Source organism: Oryctolagus cuniculus, chromosome 4 (genome assembly GCF_051225735.1).
Source record: "Oryctolagus cuniculus isolate XC-2025 breed Fujian yellow rabbit chromosome 4, ASM5122573v1, whole genome shotgun sequence".
NCBI classification, from domain to species: domain Eukaryota; kingdom Metazoa; phylum Chordata; class Mammalia; order Lagomorpha; family Leporidae; genus Oryctolagus; species Oryctolagus cuniculus.
In genome coordinates this window covers 94,752,669-94,779,562 of record NC_142870.1, presented here as the reverse complement: position 1 = coordinate 94,779,562, position 26,894 = coordinate 94,752,669, and the positions used below count along the sequence as shown (strand labels likewise).

General features: G+C 44.9%; 1 protein-coding gene and 1 pseudogene across 4 annotated transcripts in view; one reads left to right on the top strand and one right to left on the bottom strand.

The window, feature by feature from the left end:
- Positions 1-22,321, top strand: part of EHHADH (enoyl-CoA hydratase and 3-hydroxyacyl CoA dehydrogenase) — a 49,901-nt gene extending 27,580 nt beyond the window's left edge. For all 4 annotated transcript variants that reach the window (XM_002716469.6, XM_070072437.2, XM_089332062.1 and 1 more), the window contains 3 exons: positions 1,542-1,646; positions 9,864-10,205; positions 19,505-22,321. In XM_002716469.6, the coding sequence (XP_002716515.3) occupies positions 1,542-1,646; positions 9,864-10,205; positions 19,505-20,766 (1,709 nt within the window). In that variant the 3' untranslated portion in view covers positions 20,767-22,321. The remainder of the gene's footprint in view (positions 1-1,541; positions 1,647-9,863; positions 10,206-19,504) is intronic.
- Positions 7,023-9,120, bottom strand: LOC138849453 (large ribosomal subunit protein eL8-like; annotated as a pseudogene).
- Positions 22,322-26,894: the final 4,573 nt, after the last annotated feature.

Genomic DNA, 26,894 nt, shown 5'->3' with positions numbered 1-26,894 from the left:
CAGAAATGGCATCTGCCACCATCGTCTGTTGGAGCAGAGTGACTTGAATTGTTTCAAGACTGATCTGATGATGGCTTTGTAGAAGACAGGACAGTACTGGGCACGAAAGCCAGCTGTGTCACTGTCACAGCCTCCTGATCCCGTGGGAAAGGGTTTACAGCCCCACCCCTACTTCAGGAAACACAGATCAAATTATGAGTCTACAACTGGTGAAGAACTGCTGAGGCTGGATTCAGTAGTGATTCTTTTTTTTTTTTTTTTGACAGGCAGAGTGGACAGTGAGAGAGAGAGAGAAAGGCCTTCCTTTTTTTGCCGTTGGTTCACCCTCCAATGGCCGCCGAGGCCAGCGCACCGCGCTGATCCAAAGGCAGGAGCCAGGTGCTTCTCCTGGTCTCCCATGGGGTGCAGGGCCCAAGCACTTGGGCCATCCTCCACTGCACTCCCTGGCCACAGCAGAGAGCTGGCCTGGAAGAGGGGCAACCGGAACAGAATCCGGTGCCACGACCGGGACTAGAACCCGGTGTGCCGGCGCCGCTAGGCAGAGGATTAGCCTAGTGACCCGCTGTGCCGGCTGTCAGTAGTGATTCTTACACTCATTGAACTTCTGTCACCTTAGAGGTGACATTCTGCACTGGAGCCTGCCAGTGACAGGAATGGATCCGGGGGGCTGCTAGAGCCAAAACCACTAGGCCCTACATGGTGTTCCCTGTGAATTGAAACTACTGCTGCTGTTTAGTGTCACTAAATACAGGAAAAGGGCCTGAAGAGAGTACTTGGTTCATCAAGCTTGGATCCATGGCCCACATCTTGCTGCCACAGATCTGAGTAACGATTATCCCAACATCACTGCTTCCTTCTCAGCTTCTGTAGTAGGTTTCAGGGCTCCAAAGCTCACTCACTGGTGATTGCATTCACTGAGTGAGAATCAGGAGGCTGTGTGCCCAAAAAACCTCAGAAGTCCTTTGTTTGTCCCATGTAGTTTGGATTACTACCTTGTATTATGTCAACTTCATTGACCGTTATTTTCCTATCCATTCAGCTGCATTGAGCTGTGCCCTTTAATCAACCATAGCTATTGGTATGTGCTAGGTGTATGGTGACAGCACTGCTACCACCTCTGTTGTTATCACCACATCAATTCTCTCTCAAGTTCCTAAAAAGGTTGATAGTTTATAAAGTGCTTCTGAAGAATTAATGTACTATAAGGAGAATGTATTATTCTGACATGATACTCAGAATCACTGAGATAAGCTTAACTGTTTCATTTACTGGGGGAAATTGTGGCTCTGTGACTATTCTTTGTGGTCACACAAATAATGAAAAAAATAGAACTGGAGCTTGAATCCGAGTTCTCTGATTACATCTGCAGTGTTCTTTCTACTACAACAGTCCTTAGTTGTTTAGTTAGTCCTTGTAGTCCCTAGTTATTTTGTTTCATAATAGATGTTTGTCTCCAGGAAACACAGCATTCCTTGCTAGAGAAAGTAATGTTTTTCCTTTAATTTCACCTCCTTCTTTGATATGTTTTGTTTTTGTTTTAGGAAGACACATTTCAGCAGGGGATGCACACAAGCTGGGGATTCTGGATGAAGTTGTGAACTCAGATCCAACTGAAGAAGCAATCAAATTTGCCCAGAGAGTTCTAGGTGAGAAGATCACAATAGAAATAGAACAAGATTGCATACAAGCTAAATGTCCATTTTAGTAAGGAATTCTTTAAATATTCTCTGGGGTATTCATGTGATGGGAGATGAAACAGCTTAAAAATAAGAGAATCTGTATGCACCAATGGGATTGAGCCCCAGGATGTATTGTATTGTTAAGTGAGAAAGTATCTGTGGTTTCCATTGGAGATTTCTGTTGGATAACCACTAGATTTCCATATAGTAGTTTCCATTGGAGTAACAAAACAAGAGGGTCAGATAGAATATATATGCCTCAAACATTTCCATAAGGAGTTACAAGAATTGGGTCAAATGGCCTCTGGAACGGGGCTGGTCATCCAGCAGGTACAGTTGGAAAGAGGCTTTTCAGTGTTTACCTGCTGTATTTGTAGAATTTCTGATCATATAAATCTTTTTTCCAATTATGAAATAGAATTAAAATTGAAACACCAAGCAAGCATGCAACACTTCAGTATGTAGAAGACGAGCTCAATAGTCAGCAGCACAGAGCTGTTTGCCTCTGGAGCTCATGTCAGCAGTTCAGCTCTGTCCCCCTCCATGCTTCTCACTTAATGGACTCATCATTTTCCTTCAAGAGTTCCTTTCATGGCACTCCTAGAGATTTTGCTTGTTTCTTTCTTTCCTTCTTTTAAAACTATTCCTCTTTGGTCTATGAAGGTTGTCAGCTTTTAATGAGCAAGTTGTAGAGGGTAAAAATTGCCAGAAAATGTAAAAGGGAGGAGTGTTGGGCCAAGGCAGAACAGTGTGTGCTCCTCTGTGCTTCCTGGCATACAGCATCCCAGCAGCAAGGGAAGGATTCTTTTGAAAGTCATTCATTTGTCAGCCCTAGCAAAGACCACTTTCTTGAAGTCATCTCTCCTTTGTGGCTGTCGCGGGTTACTGTGTCAGTGTCACAGTGAAACTTGCATTGGAGTCAAGAGGGGCTGTGTGGAGGACACTGATGCTTTTCAAGGGGAAGCAGCAGGTCCTTGCCTGCATGGAAATGAATGTCCCGTGGTCTCTGCCTGCTTCCAGAAGATTTTCTCCAGCTTTTCCTCACTGTGCTCCCCGAGAGGCCTTGGTGCTTTGTCCCAGGTCATTTGGCTGGTTCACAACAGAGGCTGTTGCATTTAGAAGTCCCTAAATGTATCATTGGTTGGGGCTCAAGAAAGATCCATGTCCGTCATTCCCATCTGGGGTTTTAGTTTGCAAAGGCCTCAGTTTCATAGGGAGTTCCTTTCCTCACTTGATCTCCCTAGATTCTGGTCAGAGAGTTAAGTTACTTAAAGAAATAGATGAGGCTCTTAGTATGGTATATATTTGTGATGGTCTGGTTTTAATGTTTTATTTATTTAAAATTTAAAATTAATTTTCATTAACTTTAAACATTAAATTTAAAATATTTTCATTTATAAAATTTATGAAGTGGTATTCCATCTCAACAACATTACTTGGGTCTCTGCACCTCACATGAGAGACCTGGATTCAAACCCCAGTTCCGGTTTTTGTCTAGCACAGTCCCAGTTGTTGTGGGCATCTGAGGAATGAACCAGTGGACAGGAGCAATTTATTTTTTTTGAAGATGTATTTATTTATTTGAAAGAGTTACACAGAGAGAGAGGGAGAGGCAGGGGGGGGGGTGTCTTCCATCCACTGGTTCACTCCCCAAATGGCCGCAATGGCTGGAGCTGTGCCAATCCAAAGCCAAGAGGTAGAAGCTTCTTCTGGGTCTCCCATGCGGATGCAGGTGCCCAAGGACTTGGGCCATCTTCTACTGCTCCTAGCTCCTGTCTCTCCCTCTCACTGTCTGTAACTCCATCTTTCAAATAAATAAATGAAATCTTTAAAAAAAAAAAAAACTAAAATTGAGATATAACATACAGACCACAAAAATCACTGCTTTAAAGTGCGTAATTCAGTGTTTTTTTTAGTATATTCACAAAGTTATGCAACTATACATGTACATTTTTAAACTACATCTTTCATAACTGACTGATTCATGTCTTTAAGAAAATAGGTAGTGGCGCCGGCGCCGTGGCTCAATAGGCTAATCCTCTGCCTTGCAGCGCCGGCACGCCGGGTTCTAGTCCCAGTCGGGGCACTGGATTCTGTCCCGATTGCCCCTCTTCCAGGCCAGCTCTGTGCTGTGGCCCGGGAGTGCAGTGGAGGATGGCCCAAGTGCTTGGGCCCTGCACCCCATGGGAGACCAGGAGGAGCACCTGGCTCCTGCCTTTGGATCAGCGCGGTGCGCCAGCCACAGCGCGCCAGCCGTGGTGGCCATTGGAGGGTGAACCAACGGCAAAGGAAGACCTTTCTCTCTCTGTCTCTCTCTCTCACTGTCCACTCTGCCTGTCAAAAAAAAAAAAAAGAATATGGCTAGTGGCCATTTCAGCTGAATTAATCTTCCCCAAACCAACACCGTGGAGCTCCTTGGGTTGTAGTGAAGACCAGAAACTGGGAGTCCAAGCACTGTCGTGATGAGGTCTGGAAACATGGTTTGATACCAGTTAATTTTGTTGAATTCTTTCCTTTTACTGGTGAATGAAATCACCAAAAAGGTGATTTGCTGTTTTTTTTTTTAACATAAAGATTTATTTATTTGAAAGGCAGATTTTCAGTGAGAGAAGGGACAGACAGAAGGAGGGGGAGAGAAAGGAATAGAGAGATTTCCCATCTACCAGTCCTCTCCTCAAATGCCTGCACCAGCAGTGGTTGGCCCAAGCCTAATCCAGAGCTAGGAACTCAAATGCAGATCTCCCAGGTAGCAGCAAGGACCCAAGAACTTGAACCATCACCTGCTGCCTCCCAGGGTACACGTTACAAGGAAGCTAGAATTAAGAGCGGAGCTAGGACTTAAACCCAGACACTCTGATAAGGTATTCAGGTGTCCCAGGCAGCATCTTTTTTTTTTTTTTTTAAAGATTTATTTATTTATTTTGAAAGAGTTACAGAGAGAAAGGGAGAGATGGAGAGAGAATCTTTCATCTGCTGGTTCATTCCCCAGATGGCTGAAACAGCCAGTGCTGGACCAGGCCGAAACCAGGAGCCAGGAGCTTCTTCTGGGTCTCCCATGTGGTTTCAGAGACTCAGATATGTGGGTCATCTTCTGCTGCTTTCCCAGGCACATGAGCAGGGAGCTGGATCAGAAGTGGAGCACCCAAATGGGATCCTGCATTGCAGGCGGTGGCTTTATCTGCTATGTCAGAACACTGGCCCTCCAAGCAGCATCTTAACTGCGGCACCAAACACCCACCCCTGTAGCTCAATTTTGAAAATAACCCAGACACAGAAAGATAAATACTGCACCTTGTCCATCATATATGGAAGCTAAAATGGTCAATCTGTTTATAGGATACTAATTACTAGAGGTTGGGAGAAGTGGAGGGTGACAGATGGAGGCTGGATAATGGATGATTAGAAGGAATAAATTCTGGGGCCAGTGCTGTGGTGCAGCAGGTTAAAGCCCCAGTCTGCAGCACCAACATCCCATATGGGAACTGGTTTGAGTCCCGGCTGCTCTGCTTCCAATCCAGCTCCCTGCTAATGTGCCTGGGAAAGCAGCAGAGGATGGCCCAAGCCCTTGGGCCCCTGCACATATGTGGGAAACCGTAGGAAGCTCCTGGTTCCTGGCTTTGGATCAGCATAGCTCCAGCTGTTGCAACCATTTGGGGAGTGAGCCAGAGGATGGAAGACCTCCCTCCCTCCCTCCCTCCCTCTCTCTCTCTCTCTCTCTCTCTGTGTGTGTGTGTGTGTGTGTATGTATGTATGTGTCTACCTCTCTCTGTAACTCTTTCAAATAAATAAAATAAATCTTAAAAAAAAGGAGTAAACTCCTGGTGTTACACAAAACAGTGACTGACTGTAGTTTGCAACCACCTGCTGCAGATGTTCTGAGCAAATAGAAGAGAGGACCTTCAAGGCCGTTAAGTAATCACAAAGAGAAGGAAACATTAATTACACTGCATTAATTAATAGTATAGTAATATGCAAATAAAAATATTTTAAAAAAATTTTTTAATGTTGAGTTCCCTTTTCCCATGTGTCAACTTTTCCTAATTTATCCCACTAAACTGCTCAAATAGTGACAAAAATAAAATTCTACTGGTTCTATATTAATTATTTATAATTGTATAACAAAATTACCCCCAAAACTCAGCCACTTAAAATCAAACACGGATCACAGAGTTCTGTGGGTCAGGACTCCAGGTGAAGTTAGCTAGATCCTCTGGCTCTTCCCACATTCAAATCCACATTGTTAAAAATGGGGCCGGCGCCGCGGCTCACTAGGCTAATCCTCCGCCTAGCGGCGCCGGCACACCGGGTTCTAGTCCCGGTCGGGGCGCCGGATTCTGTCCCGGTTGCCCCTCTTCCAGGCCAGCCCTCTGCTGTGGCCAGGGAGTGCAGTGGAGGATGGCCCAGGTGCTTGGGCCCTGCACCCCGTGGGAGACCAGGAAAAGCACCTGGCTCCTGGCTCCTGCCATCGGATCAGCGCGGTGCGCCGGCCGCAGCGCGCCGGCCGCGGCGGCCATTGGAGGGTGAACCAACGGCAAAGGAAGACCTTTCTCTCTGTCTCTCTCTCTCACTGTCCACTCTGCCTGTCAAAAAAAAAAAAAAAAAAAAAAAAAAAAAAAAAAAGGTTGAGTCCTTTGCATGGTGCATGTCTCTCACCTTTCTTTGTCCTCTGAGTCCAAGTGGGGACAGATTCTCCATTTTTAAGGACTCGTGAGATGAGACTGAGCCCCCTCCCACCAATAATACAGAGTAATCTCTCCATCTCAAGAACTTTACCCTTACTCATTCCTACAAAAGCAGCTCACCAGGTCAAATAATATAGTCACAGTTAAGATAATATAATGAAATATGCCAAGATAGTAAGGTCTCCTGGGGATTAAAGATGTGGCTATTTGGGAGTCACCATTCTTCTTCTTCACACACAGGTTATTTTCTGCCACTCGATGATTTGTCTTCTCATTTTTTTAATGATAAGATTTATAGTACAAAATTTTTAAATTTTCATTCCAGTTTTATTGGCTTTTTTTCTTTTTTGGTCAAGCTTTTGATGTTGAACTTAAAATAGTTTTTCCTAAATCCAGGCCACAAAGCTTCTCCTGTATTGTTCTAGAAAATTGTATAGTTTTAGATTGTTCAAATTGGTGATCCATTTGGCACTTCTTTAGACATATAGTGCTGTGTAAGGAGCCCGGTGCTGTTTTTGCCCCTTGTATGCACTGATCCCAGCCTGGTTGTTGGAAGACTCTGCTTTCTGTATCGATTGTCTTGGTGCATGTGTTGTAAAGTCTGTTGACTATAATTGTAAGGACTTATTTGTGAACTCTCCATTTTCTTCCACTAATTTAGATGTATGTCCTTGCATTAGTCTTCTAAGTGTTTTGTGTGTGTGTGTGTGTGTAGGACAGTTATGTACAGGGAACTCAGTAGTCCATATTTATCCCAGCTTCGTGGCAAGTTCTTTGGCCTTGGCCTTTTCTAGCTTGGCAATGCCAGCCACAGATCTGGGACCCAGGATATTGCCTGCCCAGTGGTGGCAGCTCTCATTGTATCTGCCATTGTAGTTGGGACTGATGGCTTCCACCAGCTTAGCCAGAGCCCCTTTGTCTTCCAAATTCACCTGCATGAAGGCAACTATGACGCAGGTCTTCCTGTGGACCAGAGCCCCAGCCAGACCTTTCCCTTGATGATGCAGGAAGGGACCCCCATCTTTTTTTTTTTTTTAATGAACATAAATTTCCAAAGTACAGCTTATGGATTACAATAGCTCCCCCCACCATAACCTCCCTCCCACCCACAACACTCCCCTCTCCCACTCCCTCTCCCCTTCCATTCACATCAAGATTAATTTTCAATTATCTTTATATACAGAAGATCAATTTAGCATATATTAAGTAAAGATTTCCACAGCTTACACCCACCCAGAAACACAAAGTGTAAAATACTATTTGAGTACTAATTATAGCATTAATTAAACACCTAAGAGTAATTGTGTATTAATTACAGAGTTCAACCAATAGTTTTAAGTAGAACATAAAAAATACTAAAAGGGTAAAGTATTAAGTTCTTTTTTTTCTTCCTTTTCTTTTTTTTGTTTGTTATATAGTTTTTTTTTATTTAATAAATGTGAATTTACAAAGTGCAACTTTTGTATTGTTGTGGCTCCCCCCACCCCAAACCTCCCTCCCTCCCGTGGCCCTCCCCTCTCCTACTCCCTCTCCCATCCTGCCCTTCATCGAGTTTCATTTTCCATTACCTTCATATACTGAAGATCAACTTAGTATATACTAAGCAAGGATTTCAACAGGCTGCACTCACACAACCGCACAAGGTATAGGGTATTGTTCGACTAGTAGTGTTGTTTTTAAATTTCATAGTAAAAAACATTAAGGACAGAGATCCTATGTGGGAGCATGTACTCAGTGACTCCCGTTGTTGATTAACAATTGGCACTTTTATTTATGACATCAGCAATCACCCGAGACTCTTGCTATGAGCTATCTAGGCTATGGAAGCCCCTTGAGTTCACCAACTCTGAACTTGTTTAGTCAAGGCCGTATCACAGTGGAGGTTCCTTCCTCCCTTCAGAGAAAGGCGCCTCTCTCCTTGATGGCCTGTTCGGAAGGGACCCCCATCTTAAGACACAGGGCAGCCGGCACCGTGGCTCAACAGGCTAATCCTCTGCCTAGCGGTGCCGGCACACTGGGTTCTAGTCCCGGTTGGGGCGCCGGATTCTGTCCCGGTTGCCCCTCTTCCAGGCCAGCTCTCTGCTGTGGCCAGGGAGTGCAGTGGAGGATGGCCCAGGTGCTTGGGCCCTGCACCCCATGGGAGACCAGGAAAAGCACCTGGCTCCTGCCATCGGATCAGCACGGTGCACTGGCTGCAGCGCGCCAGCCGCAGCAGCCATTGGAGGGTGAACCAACGGCAAAGGAAGGCCTTTTTCTCTCTCTCACTGTCCACTCTGCCTGTCAAAAAAAAAAAAAAAAAAAAAAAAAAAGACACAGGGTGGGCAAGGAAACAACAAACTCAGTGGGATCCATGATGTGCAGTCATCACCAGCTGAGCCCTCTTATTCTCCACCAAGGTAGAGACAGTGTTGACACCCGCCCAGAGGAGGTAGTCTCTTGGTGGGGACGTCCCCTTTGCCAGAAGCTTTCTTCTCAGCCCTGGCCCACAATCTCTGCTTCTTCTCTTGCTTCATCGCTGGTCTGTACTTGTGGGCCAGCTTCAGCAGTTGAGTAGCTGTCTGGTGGTCCAGGGCCTGGGTGAACTGGTCCACTTGGGCCTGGATGTCCTGTCCAATGCCAGAATTCTTAGGCCTTTTCTCAAACAGAGGATTTACCACCTTCTTGGCCTCCTGCTTCTTCATGACAGCAGGGGCCAGGGCAACCTTTTTCCCTTTGGCCTTCTTTCGGCATCTTGGGTGGCTGGAAGAGAGAACTCTTCTAAGTGTTTTGTTTATTTATTTTTTTACTGTTAGGAATGGAATTAGGATTATTTTTAATCTAAAATATAAACTAGAGCAATTCTCCTTGGACTCATTGACAAATTAATATTTTAGCTGGTAAAGTTGTATTGGCCTTGGGATATAAACAGAAGGCAAATTTTATGCCTACATTACGTAATTTAAAGTGCTCCAATTCTATTCAGTTCTACCTTATAGAATGAAGTTATAAAGATGTCAGACATTTTTGATAGTAGTTTTTTACTAAATAATAGTGACAAGGGGCAGGCATTTAGCCTAATGGTTAAGATACAAATTGGAACACCCACATCCTATATGGGAGTGCTGGGGTTTGAGTCCTAAATCTACTCCTGATTCTGACTTCTTGCTAATATATATACTGTGAGGCCACAGGTGATGGTGCAAGTAGGTGGATCCTTACCATCCTTGTGAGATTTTTTTGACCTGCATTGGGATCCTAGCTCCTGCCTTTGTTTTGCCCAACTCAAGCCATTGGAGACATTTGAAGAGTGAACTACAGACAGGAGCTTGTTTCTTATGTCTGTTCTCTCTATCTCTCTGTGTCTCTTTCCTCTCAAATTACTACACAAAATCTAGATGAACTATTTGGTTTTATACATTAATTTTGAATAGGTTATTGTGACAGCTGCTGTTATTACTCTATAATCATATTCCCTTTGTGTAAGCAACATTTCCAAAGCTCTGGTCCCTCTTATGCCTTTCAGGTCAACCTCTAGAATCCCGTAGACTCTGCAACAAACCAGTTCAGAGCTTGCCCAACATGGATACCATTTTCAGTGACGCCTTCGTAAAGATGCGGAAGCAGTACCCTGGGTGCCTTGCTCCAGAGACGTGTGTCCGTGCCATCCAGGCCGCTGTGAAGTATCCCTACACAGTGGGCATCAAGGAGGAGGAGGAGCTGTTTATGTACCTCCGGGAATCAGGCCAGGCTCGAGCCCTGCAATATGCTTTCTTTGCTGAAAAAAATGCAAATAAGTGGTCAACTCCCTCTGGAGCATCCTGGAAGACAGCGTCGGCACGGCCCATCTCCTCTGTCGGTGTTCTGGGTAAGAGCATGAGGGGTCATTCATGGCATTCTCCAGATCTGCAGCCTAGGGTCACTGGGTGCAGGTTCAGTGCTAAACACGTTGCTTGTGTTAGCTAAACTAATTCTCACCAAGCTCATGCGCTGTCTTCATGTTACGTGCAAGGCCTAGAGATACTGTCTTTTCCACTGTGAGCTAAACACAGGAGATATGAGGGGCTGATCCTAGGTCTGTCTGACTTCAGACTCGAAGTGCTTTTTACTCATTCCCTAAATGGCTGCAACAGCCTATCTGGGGTAACAGGGACCCAAGTACTTGGGCCATCATCTGCTGCTTCCCAGGTGCATTAGCAGGGACCTGGATTGGAAGTAGAGCAGCTGAGACTGAAAATTGCACACCAATGTGGGATGTAGATATCTCAAGCAGCAACTTAACCTGCTGTGCCACATCTGCCCCCTTTGCATGTCTCTTGAATGCTTATTCTGGCTACATCTGACTTAATCATCTCCAGTATTTTTATTTATTTATTTTTTATTTTTATTTATTTATTGACAGGCAGAGTGGACAGTGATAGAGAGAGAGAGACAGAAAGAAAGGTCTTCCTTTGCCATTGGTTCACCCCGCAATGGCCGCTGCAGCTGGCGTGCTGTGGCCAGTGCACTATGCTGATCTGATGGCAGGAGCCAGGTACTTACCCTGGTCTCCCATGGGGTGCAGGGCCCAAGCACTTGGGCCATCCTCCACTGCACTCCCGGGCCACAGCAGAGAGCTGGACAGGAAGAGGAGCGACCGGGACAGAATCCGGCACCCCGACTGGGACTAGAACCTGGTGTGCCAGCACCACAGGCAGAGGATTAGCCTATTGAGCTGTGGCGCTGGCCCTCTATTTATTTGAAAAGTAGAGACAGAGAAAGACACAGACATGGACAGACAGATAGACAGACACATGGAGATCTTCCATATGCTGAATCACTCTACTCATACAACTAGGGCTGGGATAAGCTGAAGCCAGAAGCCTGGAACTCAATTTGAGCTTCCTTCATGGTTTCAGGGACCCTGTACTTGAACCTTCACCTGCTGCCTTCCCAGTGTGAGCATCAGCAGGGAGCTGGGCATCTAGCTCCTACCTGGGTACCCCAATCACAACTGCCATCTTAACTGTTGTACCCACTGCCCACCCAACTCCTCTCATCTTAATGTTCTTCCCTATTCAGCTTTAACTTTTAAAAATTAATTTTGAAGACATAGAGAGAGAGAGAAAAAGAGAGAGAACTTCTATCTACTGTTTCATTCCTCAAATGTCTGCAGTGGCTGAGGCTCGTCCTGGCCAGAGCTGGGAGACAGGAAGTCAATCTGAGTCACCTACATGGGTGCCAGGGACCCAACCTCTTGAACTATCACCTGCTGTCTCCCAGTTCTGACATTCACAGAAAGTTGAAATTGGGAACAGAGCCAAGACACAAACCTTGCAGGTGTCCCAAAAGGTAGTTTAACCACTAAGCCAAACTCCTCTCCTTATTCTACTTTAACAGTCATCCCTTCCATCACAGTCTTTTTTTTTTAACTTTTATTTAATAAATATAAATTTCCAAAGTACAACTTTAGGATTATAGCGACTTTTCCCACCATAACCTCCCTCCCACCCACAACCGTCCCATCTCCCACTCCCTCTCCCATCCCATTCTTCATCAAGATTCATTTTCAATCATCTTTATATACAGAAGATCAACTTAGTAGATACTAAGATTTCAACAGTTTGCACCCACACAAATACACAAAGTATAAACTACTGTTTGAAGACTAGTTTTACCATTAATTTGCATAGTACAACACATTAAGGACAGAGGTCCTACATGGGGAGTAAGTGCACAGTGACTCTCGTTGTTGATTTAACAATTGACACTCTTATTTATGACATCAGTGATCACCCGAGGCTCTTGTCGTGAGCTGCCAAGGCTATGGAAGCCTCTTGAGTTCACAAGCTCCAATCTTATTTAGACAAGGCCATAATCAAAGTGGAAGTTCTCTCTCCTCCCTTCAGAGAAAGGTACATCCTTTGATGGCTCATTCTTTCTGCTGGGATTTCACTCACAGAGATCTTTCATTTAGGGTTGGTTGGTTGTTTTTTTTGTTTTTGTTTTTGTTTTTTTGCCACAGTGTCTTGGCTTTCCATGCCTGAGAAACTTTCATGGGCTTTTTAGCTGGATCCAAATGCCTTAAGGGCTGATTCTGAGGCCAGAGTGCTGTTTAGAGCACCTGCCATTCTATGAATCTGCTGTGTATCCCACTTCCCATGTTGGATCGTTCTCTCCTTTTTAATTCTATTAGTTATTATTAGCAGACACTAGTCTTGTCTATGTGATCCCTTTGACACTTAATCCTATCTTTATGATCAATTATGAACTTAAATTGATCACTTTGACTAGTAAGATGGCATTGGTACATGCCACCTTAATGGGATTGATTTGGAATCCCCTGGCACATTTCTAGCTCTACCATTAGGGATAAGTCCTAGTGAGCATGTGCTGAACTGTACATCTCCTCTCTCTCTTATTCCCACTCTTATATTTAACAGGGATCACTTTTCAGTTAAATTTAAGCACCTAAGAATAATTGTGTGTTAATTAAAGAGTTCAACCAATGGTATTAAGTAGAACAAAAAAATACTAAAAGGTATAAAATAGTAAGTTGTTCCTTGACAGTCAGGACAAGGGCTGATCAAGTCATTGTTTATCATGGTGTCCATTTCACTTCAACGGGTTTCCTTTTAGGAGCTCAGTTAGTTGTCACCGATCAGGGAGAACATATGATATTTGTCCCTTTGGGACTGGCTTATTTCACTCAGTATGGTGTTTTCTGGATTCCTCCATTTTGTTGCAAATGACTGGATTTCATTTTTCTTTTTACTGCTGTATAGTATTCTATAGAGTACATTTCCCATAATTTCTTTGTCCAGTCTTAGGTTGATGGGCATTTAGGTTGACTCCATGTCTTAGCTGTTGTGAATTGAGCTGCAATAAACATTGAGGTGCAGACTGCTCTTTTATTTGCCGATTTAATTTCCTTTGGGTAAATTCCAAGGAGTGGGATGGCTGGGTCATGTGGTAGGGCTATATTCAGGTTTCTGAGGACTCTCCAAACTGTCTTCCATAGTGGCTTTACCAGTTTGCATTCCCACCAACAGTGGATTAGTGTGCCTTTTCCCCCACATCCTCACCAGCATCTGTTGTTAGTTGATTTCTGTGTGTAAGCCATTCTAACCAGATTGAGGTGAAACCTCATTGTGGTTTTAATTTGCATTTCTCTGATGGCTAGTGATCCTGAACATTTTTTCATGTGTTGGTTGGCCGTTTGGATTTCCTCTTTTGAAAAATGTCTATTGAGGTCCTTGGCCCATCTCTCTCTTTCTCTCTTTTTTTTTTTTTTAAAGATTATTTATTTATTTATTTGACAGGTAGAATTACAGACAATGAGAGAGAGAGAGACAGAGAGAAAGGTCTTCCTTCCATTGGTTCACTCCCCAAATGGCTGCAATGGTTACGCTGATCCAAAGCCAGGAGCAGGGTGCTTCTTCCTGGTCTCCCACATGGGTGCAGGAGCCTAAGCACTTGGGCCATCCTCTACTGCTCTCCCAGGCCACATTAGAGAGCTGGATTGGAAGAGGAGAAGCCGGGACTAGTACCGGCGACCCCATGGGATGCCGGCACCACAGGTGGAGGATTAACCTAGCACTCCACAGTGCCAGCCCCTGGCCCATCTCTTAAGAAGGTTTGCTTTGTTGTTGTGGAGTTTCTTGATCTCTTTGTAGGTTCTGGTTATTAATCCTTTATCAGTTGCATAATTTGCAAATATTTTTTTCCCATTCTGTCGGTTGCCTCTTCACTTTCCTGACTGTTTATTTTGCAGTACAGAAATTTCTCATTTTGATGTAATCCCAATTGTTAATTCTGGCTTTGACTGCTTGTGCCTCTGGGGTCTTTTCCAAGAAATCTTTGCCTGTGCCTCTATCTTGCAGGGTTTTTCCAGTGTTCTCTAATAATTTGATGGTGTTGGGTCATAGGCTTAGATCTTTAATCCATGTTGATTTTTGTGTAAGGTAGGGATTTTGTTTCATACTTCTTCATGTGGAAATCCAGTTTTCCCAGCACCATTTGTTGAATAGACTATCCTTGCTCCAGGACTTGGTTTTAGATCCTTGATCAAATATAAGTTGGCTGTAGATGTTCTGATTGATTTCTGGTGTTTCTATTCTGTTCCATTGGTCTATCCATCTGTTTGTGTACCAGTTCCATGCTGTTTTGATTATAACTGCCCTGTAGTATGTCTTGAAAGCTGGTATTGTGATGCCTCTGGCTTTGTTTTTGTTGTACGAGATTACTTTAGCTATTCGAGGTCTCCTGTGCCTCAATATGAATTTCAGCATCATTTTTTTCAGATCTGAGAAGAATGTCTTCGGTATTTTGGTTGGTATTGCATTGAATCTATAAATTGCTTTTGGGAGAATGGACATTTTGATGATATTGATTCTTCCAATCCATGAGCATGGAAGATTTTTCTATTTTTTGGTATCTTCTTCTATTTCTTTCTTTAAGGTTTTATAATTCTCATCGTAGAGATCTTTGACATCCTTGGTTAAGTTTATTCCAAGGTATTTGTTTTTGTGGCTATAGTGAATGGGATTGATCTTAGAAGTTCTTTCTGAGTTGTGGCATTGTCTATGTATACAAAGGCTATTGATTTTTGTGCATTGATTTTATATCCTGCTACTTTGCCAAACTCTTCTATGAGTTCCAATAGTCTCTTGGTAGAGTTCCTTGGATCCCCTAAATAAAGAATCATATCATCTGCAAAGAGGGATAGTTTGACTTCTTCCTTCCCAATTTGTATCCCTTTAATTTCTTTTTCTTGCCTAATGGCTCTGGCTTAAACTTCCAGAACTATATTGAATAGCAGTGGTGAGAGTGGGCATCCCTGACTGGTACCAGATCTCAGTTCAGTCACTGTCTTGCCAACAGCCTCAGACCCATAGTTCATTGCCATTCTACCATTCTCCCAGATAAAAATCCCAGCCCTGGTGATCCTTACTGAGCCCACACTGAGCTTCTCAGCACTGTTGAAGATGCAGCTCAGGTCACCACCTCTGCATTTCATCTCCTCCCACTTTCCTGAGCTGTTGTGGCTGTCCGAATGGGAGAAGAATGTAGTTGAGGAGAAATGGCAGAACCAGCGTGTAAAGCATCCTAATGCTTCTTTACTTCTCTGACTAGAAGAGGTCCCTGACCAAACTTCACTCAATGGCAGTTCAAGGCTGGAATTTAATAGAGGAACAGAATGCCATCCCCATCTCTATGTGTTCATGTGGCAAAATTAGAGAGCAAAGGTCAGTATAAAGGCTGTATGGACACAGGAAATCCTAATAACCACCAGTGAAAGACTGAGTCCTTCAGCCCTTGTCTGACAGTTATGAATGTCTTGAGATCCAAGGTTGTGAATGAAGTTAATATTTTAGAGCTATTTATTTATTTGAAAGACAGAGTTACAGAGAGAGGGAGAGGGAGAGTCAGAGAGAGAGAGAGAGCATAAGAGAGAGAGAGAGAGATCTTCTATCCACTGATTCACTCCCCAAATGGCCACAACGGCTGGAGCTGGGCCAACCCGAAGCTAGGATCTTCTGGGTCTCCCATGTGGGTACAGGGGCCCAAGTATGTAGGCCATCTTCTACTGCTTTCCTAGGCCATTATCAGAGAGCTGGATCAGAAGAAGAGTACCTAGGGCATTAATTGGCGCCCATATGGGATGCAGGTACTGCAGGTAATGGCTTAACCAGCTACGCCACAGCACCGGCTCCAAGACTTTAGAGCTTTTTGAAACAAATATAATTTGTTTTTTCTATTTAAAAGAATTATTTATTTATTTATCTGAAATGCAGAATAGGAGCATTGTGGGGAGTGGAGATTGGTTGATTGATTCCACTCACTGGCTCCCTAGGTACCAGGAACTGCATCTGTGTCTCCCACATGGGTGGCAGGGGCCCAAGTACTTGCACTGTTTTATGTTGCCTTCCCAGGTGCATTAGCAGGAATCTGAAGCAGAAGCAGAGCAGCTAGAACTCCAACTGGTGTTCTGATATGGGATGCCAGTGTTGAAAGTGGTAGCATAAACCACTGTGCGACAGCCCTGGCTTCATAAATTGTGTTTTCATGCCTAGTTGTATTTCAATGGTTAAGTGAAAGTGTCAGGTTATAGAAATGAGGAAGAAAATCTAAAGTTATATCTATAAATTTGTGAAGAGCCTCAATCTGGTTCGGTTTTGTGATCTGGGTGGGGGTCGCCCTCTGGCCGTCCCCACCTGCCTGCTCCAGCAGACAGACCTGCTGTAGGAGGGAAGCGCTGAAGATCGGCCGCATCCCCCTGCTGCCCGGCCTTCCCTCTCCTGCTGTGCTTTCAGTGCTAAGGTGGCACCTGCAGCCCAGACCTACAGAGCACCCGCATGTAAGTTCTCATTCCTCACTACTGTGCCAGTGAGATCAGAATGTCTACGGTGTTAGAAATTTTTCTTGGAGCTTGAGGCTAATAGCTAGGAGACCAGGCCTTTAACCCTAAAGTCTACTTCCTAATATTTACCCAAACTAAAGTTTTGGATAGAATTTGCTATTGCAATGAGAGTTAGTCAGCCTTTTTTTTTTTTTTTTTTTTTTTTTTTTTTTTTTTTTTACTGGAAGAAATATAGATGCTTGATAATTTTAGAAAACTAAATGTTTTTAATGATTTAATGTCTTTATTTGTTACAGTAGCAGTATAACAAAATATTACCAAACTGTTTTCCATACCATCTACCATTTTACAGTCTGCTTTCAGTGTTTCAGAGTTCCAGTTTCTCCATATTCTCACCAAAGCTTGTTATTGTTGGTCTTCTGGTTATAGCCATCTTCGTGGGCAGCTTAGCCTACTGTCTCATGCCCCCAGTGCCCCTTTGCCCATTTTAAAATTGGTTACTTTTCTTTTTATTGTTGAGTTGTAAGGATTCTTTTTGTACTTTGTTGTTGTGATGTGTGAGCATTTAGATACAAATCTCTTTTTCAGATTTGCAGTATGTTCTCTAGTTCCATGAATTGTCTTTTCACCTTCTTTAGGGTATCCTTTGAAGTGCAAAGTTTTTATTTTTGGTGATGTCTTATTTAGCTAATTTTTGTTGGTAGTACTTTTGCTTTTGGTGTTAAATGTCAGAAACCACTGCTTAATCCAAGATCGAAAGATTTATTTATCAGTGGCCAGTGTTATGGCATAGCAGGTAAAGTGCAACCTGTGACTCCGGCATCCCATAAGGGTGCCGTTTCACGTCCTGGCTGCTCCAGTTTCTGATCCAATTCCCTGCTGATGTGCCTGGGAAAGCAGTGGAGGATGGCCCAAGTGCTTGGGTTCCTACACCTATGTGGGAGATCCATAAGAAGCTCCTGGCTTCTGCCTTAGGCTTGACCCAGTCCTGTCCATTGTGGTCATTTGGGGAATGAATCAGCAGATGGAAGACCTCTGTCTTTGTCTCTGTCCCTGTCTATCTGTATGTCTCTCTCTAACTCTGTCTTTCAAGTAAATAAAAGAAATCTTTAGAAATATTTGCTCATCAGGGGCTGGCATTGTGGTGTAGTGGGTAAAGCTGCTGCCTGCAACCATGTCATACCATAATAGCACCGGTTCCTGTCCCAGCTGCTCCACTTCTGATCCAGCTCCCTGCTAGTGTGCCTGGGAAAAGCAGAGGAAGATCACTCAAGTATTTGAGCCCCTGCTACCCATGTGGGAGACCTGGATGAAGCTCTTGGCTCCTGGTTGGCCCTGCCCTGGTTGTTGTAGCAATTTAGGGGAGTGAACCAGCAAATGGACAATCTCTCTCTTTCTGTAACTCTGACTTTCCAATAAATAAATCTTTAAAAAATGATTTACTTACAAGAATTACTCCTAAAATTTACTTTAGAGAGTTTTTTTAGTCCTAGCTCTTATGTTTAGGTTTATAATTCAATTTTTAGAGTCTTTATTATTCATTTGTTTTGTTTGAAAATAAGTGGGGGGATGGAGAGAGAGAGAGAGAGAGAGAGACCAAGACCAAGACCAATAGACAAGCTGACCAACATAGAAAGACAGAAAGAAATCTTCCATCTGCTGGTTCATTCCCCAAATGCCTAAAAAAGCCAGGACTGGGCCATGCCAAAGCCAAGAGATGGGACCTCAATCCAGGTCTGCCGCATGGATGGCAGCAACCCAGGTACTTGAGCTATCACTTGTTTCCTCTCAGGGTCCACACTGCCAGGATGCTGGAATTGGAAACCGAGCCAGAACTCCAGCTGAGATATTTTGATATGGAATGTGGGTGTCCTGAGTAGTGGCTCAACCACTGTACCAAATACTTGCCTTTGTGATCCATTTTTTTTTTAAGTTTGTTCTTGTGCATGATGTGAGGTAACGGTCAAACTTCATTATTTTGCCTATGGATATTCAGTTGTCTCAACATTGTCAAAAAGACTATTCTTTTCCTAGTTATTGGTCTTAAAATCCTTGTCAGAAATCAGTTGATTACTAAGTATAGGAGTTTATTTATGAATGTCTATCTCTCTGCCAGTACAACACTACCTTGAATACCATAGTTTTGTCAAACGTTTTGAAATGGGAAGTGAATCCTCCAGCTTTGTTCTTCTCTTTCAATGTTGTGTTAATCTTCTGGGTGCTTATAGTTTCTATAGGAATTTTAGAATGGGCTTGTTACTTCCTGCCACCATCCAGCTGATGTTTTACAGAGATTATATTGGCTCTGCAGATCATTTTGGAAAGTATTCTCATCTAAACATTATTAAATGATCTAATCCATGAATATCAGATAGTTTTCCATTTATTTTGAACAAGTCTTTCTATCCAGGGTTAAGTGTGCTGCTAAGTATATTATGATTTTTATGGTATTATAAATAGGATTTCTTTCTTAATTTCATATGCATGTTGTTCATTGCCTAGTATATGGAAATACAGTTGATTTTCCTATATTGATTAGTGTCTTCAAAATTGTTGGACTCATTTATTAGTTTTAATATCTGTATGTGTATGTGTGTGTGTGAGAGAGAGAGAGAGAGAGAAATACTCTTCTTATTTTTTTTTTTACCTTGAGAACATGTAGCATACTATCTAATGTTAGCTTGAACCACTTCAGTTGTTTGTATCAATCTCTTTAAATGTATAAATCTCTTTAAATTGCAGTAGAACCTTTCTGTTCAGTGAGTAATTTCCCAAATCCCAAAACTATTGAATCATTCTTTGTTTCCTTCACTCTTTGTCTACAGGTTTGGGAACAATGGGCCGAGGTATTGCCATTTCTTTTGCAAGGGCCAAGATTCCTGTGATTGCTGTGGAATCAGATAAAAAGCAACTGGAAGCTGCAAACAGGGTGATAACTTCCATCTTGGAAAAGGAAGCATCCAAAATGCAGCAGAGTGGCCACCCTGGGTCGGTACCAAAACCCAGGTTAACGTCATCCCTGAAGGAGCTCAGTGGTGTAGATTTAGTCGTTGAAGCGGTATTTGAGGACATGGCCCTGAAGAAGCAGGTGTTTGCTGAGCTGTCTGCTGTGTGTAAGCCAGAAGCATTCTTGTGCACCAACACTTCAGCCCTGGACGTTGATGAGATAGCTTCTTCCACTGACCGTCCCCACATGGTCATCGGCACCCACTTCTTCTCACCAGCTCACGTCATGAGGTTATTGGAGGTGATTCCTAGCAAATACTCCTCCCCCACCACCATTGCTACTGTCATGAACTTATCGAAAAGGATTAAAAAGGTTGGAGTGGTTGTAGGCAACTGTCACGGGTTTGTTGGGAATCGAATGTTGAGACCTTATTATGATCAGACGTACTTCCTGTTGGAAGATGGCAGCAAGCCGGAGGAGATAGATCAGGTGTTGGAGGAGTTTGGTTTTAAAATGGGACCTTTCAGGGTATCTGACCTTGCTGGGTTGGATGTGGGCTGGAGAATTCGGAAGGGGCAAGGTCTTACTGGACCCACGTTGCCTCCAGGAACTCCTGCCCGAAAGCGAAACAACAGGAGATACTGCCCAATTCCTGACATGCTCTGTGAATCAGGACGGTTTGGCCAGAAGGTTGGTAAGGGTTGGTATCAGTATGACAAGCCGCTGGGCAGGATTCACAAGCCTGACCCCTGGCTTTCCAACTTTCTGTCACAGTACAGAGAAACCTACCACATTGAACCTCGGGTTATCAGCCAGGAAGAGATCCTTGAGCGTAGCTTGTATGCACTCATCAATGAAGCCTTCCGTATCTTGGGTGAAGGGATGGCTGCCAGCCCAGAGCACATCGATGTTATCTATCTATATGGGTACGGCTGGCCCAGGCACAGAGGCGGGCCCATGTTCTATGCTTCCACAGTCGGCTTGCCCAAGGTTCTAGAGAAGCTGGAGAAATATTACAGACAGAACCCTGATATCCCTCAGCTGGAGCCCAGCGCCTATCTCAAAAAACTGGCTTCCCAGGGAAACCCTCCTCTGAGAGAGTGGCAGCGCTTGGCAGGGCCCCCGAGCAGTAAACTGTGATCCAGCCTCCCCGGTTACCTCGTGGCTGGCATCAGCTGATTCCCACTGGGTTCCAATGAAATTAAATCCAGAATTGAAGGTAAGATTGCTCAGAGATACAGGGCAAAGGAGTAATTTGTCAGCTAATTTTAAGGAATGTGCTTCCTATTCCTTTGTATCTGTCCTCTACCAGTAAATTCAAGGGTTAAACTTGTGTTAACCAAACACCATAGTAAGATATGATAAGAGAGCCGTGGGAATCAGTTGAGGTTCCCAAGTGCTCTGATCGTTGGAGAAATATGTCATCAATTAACAAATGATAAGTGCAGCAAAGTCATCAATCATTTGACCCTTTCAGCCTCGCACACATAGTATTGATGGGAATCCTACAGATCAAAGATTTGGTGAACACTGAGTGAGCACCTCCCTGGCGTCTTCCCCCTCTGGGAGCACTTGGCAGAGCAGAGTCCGTGGGGCCACGAAAGCGGCAGGGAAGCCCGTGCTGAAGTGCAGTGCGTGCTCTGTGCGGTGGAGCACAGAGGTGGCAGGGCAGAGGCAGCGGGGAGGGTCTCTGAGGCAGATTTAAATGTTCTAAGATCATTTAATAAAATAAGATGAGGCAGATTTAAATGTTGTGGAAATGGTATGTAACTCTGTGATTACACTAAACACTACTGAGTTGTATCTTGAAATGAGTGAATTGTAGATATGTGCATTATAAAATTGGAATGATATTGTTATCACATGAATTGATGTAAGTGAATTATTCTCACAATGTTTTCACCTGTGAACTCCCACAAAATTATAAAAAGTTCTTGTCGCGAAATCTTGAACAAATAGAGTATAAGTTTTTCATTGCAAACAAGAAATAAATAAAGAAAATCCAATAATATGCCCTTGAATTGTTAAATTTCGAAAAACTTCTGTAATGCTTTCCAGTGGTTTATGTATATTTTGCTTTTAGGATTTAAAACATCAATTGAAAAGATTCCCTAAAGTAGTGACTTATTTTCAGGTTTCTGTAAAGAAATCCATGTTAACTTCTTGTGTTTTATCTCAGATTTCATTTTGAATTATTAAAGCATATTTCACAGTATACTAGCCTCTACAACAGAGTTTTGAAACTAGACAGTATGTGAATAAGTTTTGAGTTAATGACCCCTGAAATTTTATCATAAAGTTTTTGTATATGTATCTGTATGCATTTATTGGGAGAGAGAGAGTATCTCCCACCGTATTGTGAAAAGTGCTGTTAACCAAATACAGTTTGAGGACCAATACTTTATATAGGAAATGGGCTGAAGAAATAGGAGTTCATTTATGTTATGTCAAAGAGGCAAAATGAATTCTAATTTGTTGGGTCCTATACTGAATAGTAATTAATCGGAGAAACATCTTAACATAGTCCATCCTGTCTTTGACAATACACATCACAAGGGCAAGTGTTTGGCACAGTGGTTAAGATTTGGAACACCTGCATCTGGTATCAGAGTACCTGGATTTGAGTCCCAGATCTGCTTCTTCTTTTTTTTTATAGAAAGCTTTTACTTAATAAATATAAATTTCATAAGTACAACTTTTGGATTATAGCAGTTTTTCCCCCATACCTGCCCTCCCACCCCCAAACCATCCTACCTCCTACTCCCTCTCCCATCCCACTCTTCATTAAGATTCATTTTTAATTATCTTTCTATACAGAAGATCAACTTAGTAGATGTCGCTCCCCCTCTTCGTGGAGGAACGACACAGGACCCTGCGCTGTTCTTTCGTCTGCTTGGCCCTCCCCGGGTTTGCTGCTGGTTCTTCCCGGGTTGGCTACTATCCCTTCCACCTCCGTGGAAGGGCGGTTCCCCCTGGCCACTTTCCCCACTTCCGCAGGGGAGCGGCACACCGCCGGCCGGCTCTTCTCGGGGGCTGCACAGGTGTTCCTTCAGCTAGATGTTCCCCTTAGATGTTACCGGTGCATGCCGTCTCTCTCCTCCTTTATAGTCCTCCTCCGCCAATCCCAACTCGGCTGCCCACACGCCGAGTACGCTGCTCTCCTCCAATCAGGAGCAAGTCCTACAGTTTATTAGCTGAACTGGAGGCAGCTGTGCGGAAGCTGTTTACTTCTCTCCCAGCGCCATATTGTGGGAGAGCAGATGCATAGAATAAGTCTTAATTCCAGTAACTCAGTCCAGTCCGGATTGCTCCCCACAGATCCCCCTTTCTTTTTATTTTTTGGCGTTGATACGCGCCTGTCTTCGGTGTCCCGCGGCACACACTCTGCTCTACTTGCTAGAGTTGCCACAGGCTCTTACAAGTCCTATCAATCAGGCAAACCGAATCCGAGTCCTCCCTTCACCATGTTGTGAGGAGGTTTTTAGGCGCTGATGCGTGCCTGTGTTCGGTGCCCTGCAGCGCATGCTCTGCTCTGCCTGCAGGGGCTTACAAGCCCTATCAGGCAAACCGAATCCAAGCCTTCTCATTGCCTTTTTGTGGGGAGGCCTTACTGATGTTAATTCGTGCCTGTCTTCGGTGACCTGCGGCGCATAAGCTGCTAGCTGCCCGCAGGTGCTCATCGCCTCACTTAATCAGGCAGACCGAATCCAAGCTCTCTCATTGCCATGTTGAGGGGAGGCCTTTCTATTTCTCTATTTCTCTATCTCCGGGCATTCCTATTTCTCCCATTTTACTTCTATCTTCCAGCATTCCTATTTCTCTCACTTTACTTCTAAACTTCTGTTTCTCTTATCCCTGCGGCTTTCCGGTGCCTCGCCCCGCCGGCGGGTTCCCGGCTCTGCGCCGCTTCAGCCCGCGCCTCATCTGCGCGGCTCGGCTTTGCGCGCACACACTCCGCGGTCTCGCACTTAACCCTTTCGCGTCTGAACCACGGCCTCGCGCCAGCCCCGTGTTCCCTATGTACTTGAGCCCCGCACACTCTGTCTGCGCGCGGCAGCCTCCGCGAGTCACACAGCGTAGCTTACGTGTCCGCCACTAGCATTCAATCTAAGTTCCCCGGGCTAGCCTGGCGAATTCAACCCAGCTCACGTTTCCGCCCCACGATCTGGCTTCCCGTCCTTTGCTCCCCGGGCTAATCAGACGGATCCCAATCTGGCTTACGTTTCAGCTTCTGGTTTCAACTTTTCGCCCCCTATTCCCGGGCTAACTTGAGAATCCCAAAGTGGCTTTCGTATCCGCCTCGGCCTGCCCCCCGCGGCTTCAATTTCCCTAACACTTTTCTCTACCCGGTATGTTTCCCTAAGTTTTCTTCCAACAATATTCCTCCCTCATTTCTCCTGGCCTCTCCCCACAGTCCGCATCCGAGTCTGTTTGTTCTAGCTTTCACTTTCGCTTTCGACCTTAGAGATTTCTCCCAGCTTCCCCCCGTAGTCCGTATCCGAATCTATGCCTAGGCTTTCAATAGCTTCTTCCGGCACCCTTTTCGTCCGGCTTTTCCCTAGGCTGTTTGCTAGTCTCTCTCTCTGGTATTTTCCTGCTTCTTCCCGTTTCTTCCCTCCTAAGTTTGCTATCCGTCCTAGGTTTCCTATCCGAGTCACGGCACCATTATGTCGCTCCCCCTCTTCGTGGAGGAACGACACAGGACCCTGCACTGTTCTTTCGTCTGCTCGGCCCTCCCCGGGTTTGCTGCTGGTTCTTCCCGGGTTGGCTACTATCCCTTCCACCTCCGTGGAAGGGCGGTTCCCCCTGGCCACTTTCCCCACTTCCGCAGGGGAGCGGCACACCGCCGGCCGGCTCTTCTCGGGGGCTGCACAGGTGTTCCTTCAGCTAGATGTTCCCCTTAGATGTTACCGGTGCATGCCGTCTCTCTCCTCCTTTATAGTCCTCCTCCGCCAATCCCAACTCGGCTGCCCAAACGCCGAGTACGCTGCTCTCCTCCAATCAGGAGCAAGTCCTACAGTTTATTAGCTGAACTGGAGGCAGCTGTGCGGAAGCTGTTTACTTCTCTCCCAGCGCCATATTGTGGGAGAGCAGATGCATAGAATAAGTCTTAATTCCAGTAACTCAGTCCAGTCCGGATTGCTCCCCACAGTAGATACTAAGATTTCAACAGTTTGCACCCACACAGACATACAAAGTATAAAGTACTGTTTGAAGACTAGTTTTACTGTTAATTTGCATAGTACAACACATTAAGGACAGAGGTCCTACAGGAGGAGTAAGTGCACAATGACTCCTGTTGTTGATTTAACAATTGACACTCTTATTTATGATGTCAGTGATCACCCAAGGCTCTTGTCATGAGCTGCCAAGGCTATGGAAGCCTCTTGAGTCCACAAACTCTGACATTATTTAGACAAGGCCATAATCAAAGTGGAAGCTCTCTTTCCTCCCTTCAGAGAAGGGTACCTCCTTTGATGGCCCATTCTTTCTGCTGGGATCTCACTCACAAGATCTTTCATGTAGGTCATTTTTTGCTATTGTGTCAGATCTTCTTTTGATTCCAACTTCCTGCTCATCACACACCTAGTGGCAGCAAGTAATGACAAGTAGTTGGGTCCCTGCCAGTCATGTGAGAGACCCAGATTGGGCTCCTGGCTTTGGCTTGGCCCAGTCCTGGCTGTCTCCGTCCCTGCTCCACCTTTCAAATAAGAAATAATAATAAAAAGAATGAAAAGGTCCTAGATTAAAAGGTTGATTTATTGTTTGCAGTGATTTTTAAACCACCTGTCTTTTCAAAATGTCTGAATAACTTTATAAAAGCTACATTTCATTGGTAATGGTCTCTGATGAGAACTACAAGCACACTCACGGTTGTCCTCCCTCCAGTGCATCGCACTCAGCCCTGCAGCAGGAGGAGGGACCCTGAGGGAAGCAGGCAGTGCCAGTGTGCAGGGAAGGGGACCATGGCTCCTCCCTCTTTCCTTTGTCTTCAGCAGATTAGGAAATACTGCACTTAATGTGTGCTGGGACAAGAGGATATTCAGGCTAAATTCTTTAAACAAACCCTCAGAAAAAATTTCTTGTGAGAAAGTACAGTTGAGGAGCTGGCACTGTGGCGTAGTAGGCTAAGCCTCTGTATGCAGTGCTGGCACCCTTTATGGGCACCAGTTTGTGTTCCGGCTGCTCCACTTCCAATCCAGCTCTCTGCTGTGGCCTGGGAAAGCAGAAGATGGCCCAAGTGCCTGGACCCCTGCACCTGCGTGGGAGACCCGGGAGAAGCTCCTAGCCCCTGGTTTTGGATCAGCTCAGCTCTGTCCATTGTGGCCACTTGGGGAGTGAACCAGCAAATGGAAGACTCTCTCTCTCTCTCTCTCTCACTCTACATCTCAAATAAATAATAAAATCTTTTTTTTTTAAAGATGTATTCATTTATTTGAAAGTCAGAGTTACACAGAGAGAAGAGGCAGAGAGAGAGTGGTCTTCCATCAGCTGGCTCACTCCCCAATTGGCCGCAACAGCCAGAGCTGCACCAATCTGAAGCCAGGAGCCAGGAGCCAGGAGCTTCCTCAGTGTCCCCATGTGGGAGCAGGGGCCCAAGGACTTGGGCCATCCTCTGCTCCTTCCCAGGCCATAGCAGAGAGCTGGATTGGAAGTGGAGCAGCTGGGACTTGAACCAGCACCCATGTGGGATACCAGCAAGGCAGGCGGAGGCTTTGCCCACTATGCCACAGTGCCAGCCTCAAATAAATAAAATCTTTAAAAAACAGTTGAAATAAATAATGCAAAGTGTGGGGAGCAACTCGGACTATACTGTTACTGGAATTAAGACTTATTCTATGCATCTGCTCTCCCACAATATGGCACTGGGAGAGGAGGAAACAGCTTCTACGCAGCTGCCTCCAGTTCAACCAATAAACAGCAGGAGCTGCTCCTGATTGGAGGAGAGCAGCGTACTCGGCATGTGGGTAGCAGAGTTGGGATTGGTGGAAGAGGACTGTAAAGGAGGAGACAGACAACATGCACCAGGAACATCTATCTGAAGGAACACCTGTGCAGCCCCTGAGAGAGCCGGCCGGCGGTGTGCCGCTCCCCCGCGGAAGTGGGGAAAGTGGCAGGGGGAATCGCCCTTCCACGGAGGTGGAAGGGTCGGTAGCCAACCCGGGAAGAACCAGCAGCAAACCCGGGGAGGGCCGAGCAGACAAAAGAACAGCGCAGGGTCCTGTGCCGTTCCTCCACGAAGAGGGGGAGCGACAGCAAAGGAAGGC